General features: G+C 40.0%; 1 protein-coding gene across 1 annotated transcript in view; it reads right to left on the bottom strand.

The window, feature by feature from the left end:
- Positions 1–269: 269 nt before the first annotated feature.
- Positions 270–12,075, bottom strand: part of LOC137340384 (uncharacterized) — a 156,856-nt gene continuing 145,050 nt past the window's right edge. The window contains exons 13-15 of the mRNA XM_068002804.1: positions 6,263–6,456; positions 2,598–2,713; positions 270–339 (exon numbers count right to left, since the gene is read on the bottom strand). Of these exons, the coding sequence (XP_067858905.1) occupies positions 270–339; positions 2,598–2,713; positions 6,263–6,456 (380 nt within the window). The remainder of the gene's footprint in view (positions 340–2,597; positions 2,714–6,262; positions 6,457–12,075) is intronic.

The following is a 12,075-nucleotide window of genomic DNA, read 5'->3' on the forward strand; positions in this document are numbered from 1 at the left end:
TGTTCTGGTGATACTGGAAACTTGTTGGTACTTTCAACCAATATTACACCACTCTTTACTCAAATATAATTTCGTTAAATTTAAAGGAGTGAAAACAAATGATCCACTGGTGTACCTGTGAGATGGGAGAGCAAAATTCTTTCCGGGGAAACATCTAATACCGGACGTCATTATTTTTTACTTTATTCGTAAGTGCAGTGCTGCAGCTGAGCACATTAATATTCCAACATGCAGTGATAAAGTGAGTCCCCATATACTATCACAGACAGTCACTTTGCAGCTAGCCCCAGAGTACGCCACACAGGAAATCGACTGCCATTTTGTTTGTGTGTCGCTGTACTGTGTCACAAAATGATACAATCAGTATTCACAATCATGATTCTCCACACAATGAATTCATATTCTCTTGTATGGCATCTGGGGCAGATGGCTCAAAGTAAAAAACCCTGGGACATTCCAGATGGCTAATCATGGTGTGGCACTGGCTGGGTGGAGGTGAGGGAAGGAAGCGGCCTGGCACCAGCTTGCCAGTCAGGCCCTTCAGCTGGTGCATAATTTGTGGTGTCAAAGAAAGAACAATTAACTGAGTAATTTTAAAAATGGGGAAAAAGTAAGATCAGAAAGATGAAATACCTACAAATTCCTTCTTGATTAACCCCAAGGTATTTGGGACTGGAAAATTCTACTTGCCCTACAAAGAGCTCATGGTCTTTAAAATGTGAGTGGGAGTACAGATTTCATTCCAAATAGTAAGAATCAGTTATTAGTCAAACAAAGTATTTTCCCATTATCTCTGATATTTCTCCCAAAATATATATAAAACTGTTCTGTTTTGTCAAAGATGGTGCCACTGGACTGAGTGTGCCAATTCATAAAGTCTAACAGAAATGACACTTGAGCTCTGTGTTTACAAAAATCTCAGCCGCTACCATCTTCTAAATTTTACGTACTCTATTCAAATCACGGTGCTTTCACATTTCTTTTAAATTGTCTACATGTATTTCTGATCAGAATTTGAAATCCCTTTCTTTGATTTCTTCATGCTGGCTTGCATCTGTGGGCTTCGTCAAAAACATTTCTTCAATCTTATCTGACCATGATAATCGGTTTTAGTTACATACCACTGAAAATGCTTTTGCTTTTGTCTTCAAACACTTTACAGTTCTCCCCATCCTCCAACAATTTCTTCTCTAATTTTATCTCCTTAATCTTCCTTTTCTGAAACATGGTTCTATGGGCATGGTGTCTTTCCCACTCTTCATTTGTGACCCTGGACAGTCAATGCCAGGAGGCTACAACACCATAGTGGTTATCACAGCCAAACCTGATTCTGTCCTGAGTAGGACAGAACTTCATCTCACATCTCATGATCTCTGGTAGTTTGATAAGGAGAAGGTATGCAGTGTTAAACCAACGCTTACCCAACCTTGCTGGTTTGGGTGAAAATACTATATAGTCGTACCAAGGTTTCACCTATACTGAGGAACATGTTGTAAATATTATTGCCATTTAGACCTAAATCCTGCACAAGCTAGGAAAGGTTGTTTCAATATACATTTGGGTTTTAAATTCAGAGGACCTATATTTTGGACTCTAAATCCAATCTTGTCTGAAAATATCTGAATGTTCATGCCTAATTAGTAGAAAGTCTGTCACGTGAATAAATTTGTAGATATATTTGCAGTAAATTAAATCAGCATTAACAGTTGTATGTAATTCAAAAATTCACATAATTTTTTGATATAGTAACACTTGATTTTTATAATTATTTTCCACCTGAGTGAGCCTCTTATATCTACTATTGTTTTCAGTGAAGTAGAGAAGTTCCAGGCTGTACATGATAATAAATGCTTTTCCATTGGGTGGGTCCTTGAGCAGTTCAGGAAGAACCCCAAGGCCATGACTTCTCTGGACAAGTTGGCCCAGACTAGGACAGAATTACAAGTCGAGCCCAGCAATCAAACTCAAAGCTCCTAATCGAGTCCACTGTGCTAATATAGCTGTTGGCTTGCCCTGGGCATATTATCTCTTTATTGTGCCTGACTTATTTCTGTATCTCATAGCTGTTTACTCCAAAGGAACAATATGCTTTCACCCCTCCCGAGTCGAGGTCTTAGAGGCTCTGTTCTGCTAAAGAACAGATACCAGGATCTTTTCAAAGAACAAAAAGATATCATTGAGAAGGAAGACAGATGGGGCTTATGCTTTTCATGGCTGACATGAACCAATTAGGATAACCACAGATTCTTGCCACTGAGAAGCATGGGTCAGTGAAAACAAATTACACGCGATTCCATGGTAGGGGTCTAAGAACTCAGGTGACATCAGGCAATGAACCCCCTCCCAGCTTTCCATACATCAGAAAGCATCCTGAGCTCATAATGACTGACATGAAGTGGCAGCTAAGCATTAAGTTTTAAAAAGGAAAATCTAATTTGTAAACAAATTGACATCATAACAAGCTATAAACAGCTGTCCTGGTTCTGGCAGATTTACTGATGCTTCAGTGACTAAAAATCACAATGTTTTTCCAAAGCAACTTCATTAATTTGTGGTCTGGCATTCATTAGGACAACAAGCCCCAGGGGACTACTTACAGCTTAGCCTCCATGGTAATGATGTGAGCTTTGGGTCTGCTGATTTTAATGTGGGTGCAATTCTTGGGCAGTGCAATCACACAGTTGTTACCAATTTTGTGTGGACAGATCAGCGTCTTTAAAAAATAAAGCATATTAAAGAATGAATGGCAAAACACATATTAGTGGTATTTAAAAGGCAATATAACATAGAAAATATTCCTTTTATCAACAATTTAGTCTGTGATATGATTTTACTAAACACGATTGAATGCACAAATAGGAGTCCCCAATGAAATAGAGAAACAAGCAACTACTTGTTCTGGCCTGCAGAGATTTCCCAGAATGGTTAAAATCATCACAGTAAGCACTGGTAATGGAACTTTACACTGTTCAGTATGAACAAGCTGGTCTGTAGAGTAGAGGGAAGTAATGAAGTAATTAGCTGGACTATTATAAGCACCTGTGACACTGATTAATACATGTCCGCTCTGGCAAAGTTTCTTTTCCAATTCTACTAAACCTCGTGTTTTCTGTTAACCACTTCCTCCGCAAGATTAAGTGATAACACAATGTACTTGAGGCAAAAGCTGTGACAATGTTGCATAAAATCAATTGTAATTTGCCGAAGATGTACTCAAGCAAGGCTATGTTGTAATTGCCCCATGTCAAATGGAACAAACATTAACGTACTGTCTGACCCACAAGCACAAACAATGATGTTTCTGATATCCTTATAATAATGGAAAATATTAGGTTATGACATGTTTAAACATCTATCATTACAATCTAAATAACGCAAGATTCATTTAGATTGAGAGCCTCTTTTCCAAGTCATTAAGAGTAATATAGTAAACTATCTTTAATTAGTGCCTGCTTTTCAGTCTATTAGAAATAGTCTAATGAACCTTTTATAAAAACCACAACACAGCATAAAATAATAACCCTTGATTGTGCACCATGGTAAATGACATACAGGGCCGGTATCAAACTACATACTAGATAACACATCCATTTTTCAAAAAAAAATCCCAGAGGCAGCACAAATTTGATTTCGTGCTTTTTTGAAGCATTATAATTTTCTCTTCTTTGTGTGGATCATCCTTTCCCCCCACCGCTCAATAGGGGACATGCTGTGGCTGACAGGGCTGATTGGTAATCTACTTCCAGTCCTCTGACAATGATTCTCTCTTCGCCCTCCCCTTTTTCTCCTGCCCTGTGGGGAGCCGCTCGGCCTCCACTTGATGTGTCTGATTGAGGATATCTCTGCAACACTGAAGATGTCCAAACTCAACAGTACTTTACAAAATGGTAATCCCTTAACTCCCAACAAGAAATGGAATTCAATCTCACCTTTAGTTTCTGGGAACAAAAACCCTTTTGAGACTTGTTTAAAAAGGTATTTTCTCCTTTATTTTTTCTGTGGTTTGCACTGACGTTGGCTGAGAGGGTGGCCAAGAGATCTGCCTCAAGTCTCAAAGTGCATGAGCCACTGAGGGGGCTCTGTCTCTGATTTCCCCTCCCTCCCTATGGGCACAACCCAGCATCAACTCTGCATTCCCACAGCAGCAAGGCCGAGATTGTGAATTCAGTGCGTGGATAATCAAGAGCAGAAGCCCACATCCTACCACTGGGTAGCAGAGTTCCTTGGGCTCTAAAGTGGCTGCACCATTATGCCACCCTACCACATTCTGCCACTGGGTGGCATAGCTCTTTGGGGCTGTGATGTCGGCTACACCATTGTGTCACCCTACAACTTTTATTTCGTATTTTATTGACCGCCTCATTCTAATAATCCTGTGTGGAAAAATACAATTCTTATTGCCAAGTAAACAACATCATGCTTGCTCCATACAGAGCAAATGATGCCTGATAACAGCGCACACAAGAATTTGTCAACAAAAATAACTTGAAGAGACCAGTCAGCACAGAAAAATACCTTAGGGAAAAACAGAGGTATGGTTGAACGGGAATATGGATTTTGTGCATATTGTCTAGAAAACTCAGGATGGCAGCCAAATGAAGGACTCACCCTGCTGCACCTTCCTTCGTACTGACCTACCACATAGCCTCGGTATCCTTAAGCTGTACAGGTGTCTATTTGCTTATTGTTTTTCCAGTATTAAGTTTAACTCAACGTTAATATCACTCATGCTTGAAATAAGCTCTTCTGAGATATTAATTTTTAAATATAGCTCCCAATGTTCATAATTTCCAGATAGTTTCTGTAAGGCCAGAAAACTATGTTTAGTGTGGTTTCACATATTTCTGGCTACTCTGCCTGGCTGTACTGTATTTTGTTGCCAAATATTCAGTAAAGTAGGTTTATCACCAGTCTTGCTGGATTGTGACAGCAACATAATGTTTTCAGCAAAATGAATAGATGGAACATAATTTTGCATGATAGGGTCCATGTCAAATTCACTGCTTCTCTAATCACAAGGGCTTCTTTTGGCTGGTATTGGGTATATTTTGCAGGAACAGCAAGCTTTCTAACTTACCCCAATTTTGAGACTGATACTCTTATTTCTGAACAATTGGCCACTCATCTGAAGAGGTTTCTGCTAATGACTGAGAACCAGCACTTTAATAAGTTTTATTTTTAAATATTATTTTTTAATTTTTTCCTGCTCCCCAGTTGACACTGCAATTTTCTCCCCTGATCCTTCCTTTTCCAAAAAGGCACCAACTCATGTTTGAGTATAGTTTGATTTGCATCAGCAGCTCTCTGGTATTGCAACCAAGCAGACATTCTTCATTTGCAAGCCTAGACAATGAGTCTTGGTGGGCAATTTGACCATGGAACCTGGGACAAGATGGACCTTCATAACTAAACAGTCACTTATGTGCTCATCTGATGTCCCCACAGGCCCACTTTCCAGCAGGGTTCACTAGTTAATGATCAGGAGCATGAGCCTGGGCCAATTTTTCCCTGTCCTACTCTAGATACAGAGGCCCATTGTGGTGCTCTGGCTGAGACTGGCTAACTCAGCATAATGTGGAGATGCCGGTGATGGACTGGGGTTGACAATTGTAAACAATTTTACAACACCAAGTTATAGTCCAGCAATTTTATTTTAAATTCACAAGCTTTCGGAGGCTTCCTCCTTCGTCAGGTGAACGATGTGAAAATGAAATCCTCGAAATGAAATCGCCTTCATTTCATTTCGAGGATTTCATTTTCACATCGTTCACCTGACGAAGGAGGAAGCCTCCGAAAGCTTGTGAATTTAACTCAGCATAGACTGAAGACCAAATCTTGGAACTTCCTGGTCTGTATGGCTTAGTACTACACCCTGCAGAGCCATCAGCGGCCCTATTAATGCCGTTTTTGTGCCAGCCACAAGAAGAGGAAACGATTATCTCAAAGTGAACTGATCTGTAATTTCTTCCTTCCTCCTATGACACAGGAAAGATTGCCAATTCATCACATGGGGAGCCATGGGTTGCCAATTTTTTGTGTCATGTGAGTTTAGAATGCCAGCAAACAATGTCATTATACCGTTTTGGAAGCTGGGTCTTAAAAGAATGCCAGATATCCTCTCCCCTCACCCAGCATTTGTAACCTTTTGATAAACTCAATCCCCAATCATATGTTCCTTACTTCAGAACAAAACACCGTTTCCCTAATACACATCATATGTATGCTGACTTTAAACCACTCTTATGACTGACTTCATGCTTGCCTTCTCTGCACAACTCAAACATATCGTGGCCTCCTTCACTTCTTCATATGTATTCCCACCATTGCGAGAGATATAAATAATGGCTGAATACTTGTTCAGCACAATTTCATTTGCAGAAAAGGCATCTGAGAAAACTTCTTGTAGGGATTCATCCACATGGCTCTCCAACCCATTTAGTGTTGAAAGACTTGCACCTGAGAATAATTGAAACAGAAAATTGTATGAAAACTTTTTTTTTGTGTGTGAACTATTTCACAACTGCTAACATCCCTCCCATTTTCTTTGGTGGGAAAACGAGCCTGTGCTGCTTTAAGTGGCAGGCAGCAAGCAGATAGTATTCCTATGTGTCCACTAGGTGGTATCTGCTAACCACTTGCCCACGTTATTCCCTACAATACACTACATTTTTTCTATCAGCATTTGTTATAAAAAATTAAACTGAAAGCCAGTGCTACATTATTTTAAAATTACATTATACCAGTACAGCATCATTTAGAACTGAGATAGTCCTTTGCTTATAGCACAATTTCTGAACAATGAATATTAAGGACAAAGAAGTAAGGAAAATGTTTTTACAATTTCACGTGTTTATTCTTTTACTCTCCTGAAGATACTTGCCTGGATTTCCTATTTGCCCCCAGATAATATTTTGATGGATCTGCCCCATCCCTCTTCCCCATCTTGCTTCCTGTTGCCTAAAACCACCCCCCCTCCCCAATTCCCCCCCCCATTCTATTTCATGCCAATGTCATTCAGTATGCCCGATATGGATGGGTATATTGAAATGATTGCAAGTGAGGGAAATATGTCGTCTGACATACTTCCTTCTATTTGCCTTGTTTGAATGTTGGATGCAACAAACGTGTTTGGCCCAGGCTTTTAGCATTCTAAACACATTGGGGTGGAGTGGGGGGGGGGGTGCAGGGAGGCAATGGGTTTCGAGAGATTTTTAATTGAGTAAGGGCCTGTGCAAGCACTAACAGAGTGTTACCTCACACAGGCCAAAGAGGAAGCCACTTTAACACTTCTGTAGTTAGCACGGAAGCAGCATGCATCGCAACATTGCGGCAGGCCTCTGAGGTGTACCACAGCAAAACTGTGCCACCAATCTGACACAACTCACCTGGAGAGGCTGGGGAGACAACCTCCAAAATATAAATGATCTCAAGGCTGGAAGTCTTACCTCTCTTCCCAGAGTTATATCTCCATCAAAGAAGGTCCCACCCACTGACTCTTGCTAGGGTAGGTTTCCACGGTAACAGACAATCCTCAGATACCTTTCCTTTCCTTTGTAAGCTGTAGCCGTGAGTGTTGGCAGAATATTTGATTGCGGGTGGGCATTGCAGCCAAGCCTGACCTTGTTCTCACCCAACTCCATACACTCACACTTTGCAGCACAGATCACTGAATAGCAATCTGGAGTGGGAACACTGGCTGACTCTTCCCTCTCTAGGCCAGGAACACCAAGGCCAACTGTTGCCCTGGGTAAGGGTCAAATAATAATCAATAAATATTTCTATTATCTTTTTATAGATAAATTACTACCATAGTAACCGTTACAATGAAGTTTTCTGGTTGGATCAGTATTGAAATGTAACCGCACTGGGACTGGCCATCAGAGTGCCAAATACTCATTGTGAGTGTACATTTGGAATTTTAATAGTGCCTTTCTTGTGTATTTTCCCACTGCTGCTATGACTGTCATTTACAGCTTGAACTCTGTTTCATTTACTCCATTAAAAAGTAAACTGTAACAGGATATGATGAAGAAACCTAGTGATCAAATGACAATAATAAACAACTAGGGGTACGTGAATCTGGGCTTCTGCCACGTCAGCGATTGTTTTAGCTCTCAGCTGCACCTCATGCCAAAACAATCCCTGGGGTGGTAAAACCCCAATCTGTGTACGGTTTGTCGTTCCATTATTATTGCCTAATTAAATGATGATTTAAAGCATACGGTACATCTGTTAGTGTCTATTTTTATTATCCCCTTGGACTAAGATGGAAATTGCGATTGGCTGAAGAAGTGTGGTGTGTGAGAAACTGCTTGTCACTATTTCCTGCTAATTGAAGCCAGTGAGCAACTAAGCAGAGGCCATTACCTGATCTTGTCACAAGACACAGGTTACAGCATGGACAACGCCACAGAGAAGCTGTTCTTTAAGCATCCTATAAGCCAGATATGCTGCATAATTTATATTGATGCAAAGCAGGTTTTAGCTTCATATAGCGAGCAGCCTAGAGCAATTCAGGTGTGAAATTGCCCAAATTGAATTTAGGCAAGTGGTATGAGAGTACCTTGAGGAGGTGCTGCTTTGGCTTCTCACAAGCTGCATGTGGTGCAAAGCAAAGCTTAAAATGATCCCGTACAGTCCATCAGCTATGTTTTAACATTAAAATTTGACTGTTATTTGAATGCTTACTCTATTTTCCACAACCACAGTGATGCAAGTCTGGTCGTATGGCTTAGCTCTGGCAAGTTTGAATCACTCTAAACAGGTACCAGTCTTACACTGGTCCCTGTGGTATAATGATGCCTTTAGAGTAACATAAAGCATGCACTGATTGGTCCATGGTGTCACATGGTTAACATGAAGCAATCAGCAATGAAAGAGGTACTCTATAATTTTACAATATTACAGAAGCACCGATGGAATTTTTTTTAAAAAAGAAGAGATTCAAATCCAAGGGTAAAATAAAGCAAAAATTGACTACTGCACAATCCACAAAATGAACAGGAGTTCCTTAGGTTACAGGGATGATAAGGAATGTGTAAAAATATATTCAGCCTTTTGCTTCAGGCATTATAACCCACATTCAGTCACTCCAGCAATGCATGGAAAGAATCAACTGCAGTCAGTATTAGGTTTCTGTTTGAGTTTTTTTTGTGTCAAAAAAAGGGAAAATTCACTGGCATCACCAATTTCATTTTCAACATAAACCACTTAACTTGTTACTGTCACTGTCAGAAAGATAATCAAAGATCAAATGGTTCTTCTGTACTGACTCATACCCAAATAATAATTAAGGGTATTTTTCACAGAACAATGCCTGAAACATGTGTCTTACTCTATTTTCCCCAACCACGGTGATGCAAGTCTGGTCGTATGGCTTATCTCTGGCAAGTTTGAAGCACTCTAAACAGGACTGAGATGAGGAGGATTTTTTTCACTCAGAGGGTTGTGAATATTTGGAATTCTCTACCCCAGAGGGCTGTGGATGCTCAGTCGTTGATTATATTCAAGATTGAGATCGTTAGATTTTTAGGCTCTGAGGAAATCAAGGGATATGGGGATCGCGCGGGAAAATGGAATTGAGTTCGAAGATCAGCCATGATCTTAATGAATGGCGGAGCAAGCTCGAGGGACCATATGTCCTACTCCTGCTCCCATGTCTTATGTTTCTTATGTGTCATGTTATTTATGCTCTAAATCTTTGAACAAGTAGAGTCTATCTCAGGACACGGAGTGTTGTGTGGCTACCTGTCCTGCGAACAATGGCCTCTAACCCATTACAAGTGTCTGTGTCACCACAGCCTCTATTGTTGCTTTAGAAAAACAAATAATATTACATTTAAAAAGAATCTTTAATTATGCCAATTCACAGTTTATATTTCTGATACACAGTGGGGTCGATAATGCAAGACCACTGCTCCAGAATCACTGGCCATCCCTGCATCCAAATCGGCTGACCTTGACACATAATAGGAAGCCAGCTTATTCACATGATTTGATGGTGTTCCTGGTGCACAGTGGATGACATGCTGGGAACATAACAGAGTTTGGGAGGCCATGATGTTGGGTGCCAATTACAATGGAAAGGCTGCTGGCTGCCTGTTTATTGCTGCCATTTTTGCCAATTTCCAGCTACGGGGATTTTTAGTCCCCTTATAAGATTTGGCTGGTGAAGTACAAAAAGAAAAACAAACAGTGGCAATAATGGTGGCCTGTGTAAGGAGAAAGAGGCCTAGGATCAAATATTTTTAAATTCCTCATCGGCCTCTCCTGAAATGTCCTAATTGAAAATAACTTTTGGGGCCTGGATGAACCTTGAGCACATTTTGTGCACAAACTCCCAGCAAACTACGTGCTGGATAGCTGTATTGGGGTAAGATAATGTCCATTAATACAGGGATATAACACCCAATGTGCTTCAGCACAGTGGGCATTGACCATTGTATTATTGGCCACAGTATCTTAACCTTCTAGTGAAGATGCTTTAAGAGGCTTTAATATAATTTTCAATTCTGTAAACTAGTATTATTCTAGGTAATTTTTTAAAAACTTAGCTAAGAAGTTGCTTTGGAGATAACAATCAATTATGCAAACAGCAAAATATATTATATTACGAAATGTTCTTGTTAAAAGGAACAAGGATTCCTTAATAAAATGTCTAGTACATAGTGGGAAATGCAGAGATTTAAGTTGAGTGGCTTACAGGGAAACATTTCAATATAAAGTTTTTGCTGTTGTTGATCTTCACCTAGTTGATATTTTTGCCATCCAGTCGGACTCTAAACTTTGACGCAGCCCTCCACAAATTGTGCTGCATCGATAATGTGCTCAGTAGAGAGTAGAAAAAGATATCTTCAGCAAAGCACAACTGCCCCATAATCGATGTGAACATAGATCCCCTACCAGACCTGAATTTGTCCCTTAACATTATTTTCTCCTTGTAATAATTGCAATGTGTTTGTATGAATTTTAAACTTACATTTTACTTACATTCTTGCTCTTTAGGTTCTATTTGTTGTGTTCACATAGGTGAGAGATAGTAGCGCTGGAGAATAGAACACTTTCCCCGTTATTTTGCACCCAGTGTCAGCATCAAGCGTTTCCAGGTTAGATATAACACTGTCTGCCTTTTACTCTGTTGAACTCTGCAGCAATGGGAATTTTTTTCACCTCCCATAACAGTCTTCTTGTGGCTTTGCAAATAAAGACGGCAAAATTAATACTAAATTGTGCTGACTAATGGGCAATTTTGTGTTTTTGATTCATGTCCACCATGAACTGTGTTTATGCCACTCAAAATCATTTGACTTAGGACTTTTGCAAGCACCAGATAGGAGATTTTCACCCCATTCATCTGTGCTTAATGTAGACCCATGTCCGGAGCTAAAAGGGCAGTGTCCATAAGTACTTAGTCACACTTTCCTCCATTCCTTGCATTTTAATTTTTCTTTAACAGGACTCTTATGTTGCATTTATATTACAGTGCTGCTGCTGGAGGGAGCCCAAGTGTTAAGGGGGTAATGTTAGTCTCCAGGATTGCAAAGTACAGCCTCAAGAAGTACATTCTACCTGCACTGTAAATATAAACAGTTACCTCTGGCGCATTAGATGCCGTATTCTGCCACTGTATTCTGGTCTTTGGCAAGCTGAATTTTAAACCTGCCCATCCAGCAGGTCAATACTACAACATCAAGGCTGCAGACAGAAATTTAAAGTCACACTTGTGACTGGGCATAATTATGTCTGTGCATTCTTCCGTGTGTGCAGTTCTTTTAGTATTGCTGATGATGCTTTGAACTCCGTGCCACAAGGTGAGCAGGGCAAATTTCAGAACACCAGCAGCCTTGAATATTACAGAACAATCTTTTTTTTGACACTGTGGCATTATTTCAACTGAAACTCCTTTGAGCACATTTCCAGTATCATATTCCATCAGCACCACACTGGATAGATTATATTATACCGCAGGTGTGCTGATAAAATGCAGTTAGTGAACAACATTTTTTTTAAATTCCGTGGTAATTGAACACGATATGCTAACTAGCATTTTCCTATGCCATGTTCCTGGTCCCACAT

This window comes from Heptranchias perlo, chromosome 21, assembly GCF_035084215.1.
Source record: "Heptranchias perlo isolate sHepPer1 chromosome 21, sHepPer1.hap1, whole genome shotgun sequence".
NCBI classification, from domain to species: Eukaryota; Metazoa; Chordata; class Chondrichthyes; order Hexanchiformes; family Hexanchidae; genus Heptranchias; species Heptranchias perlo.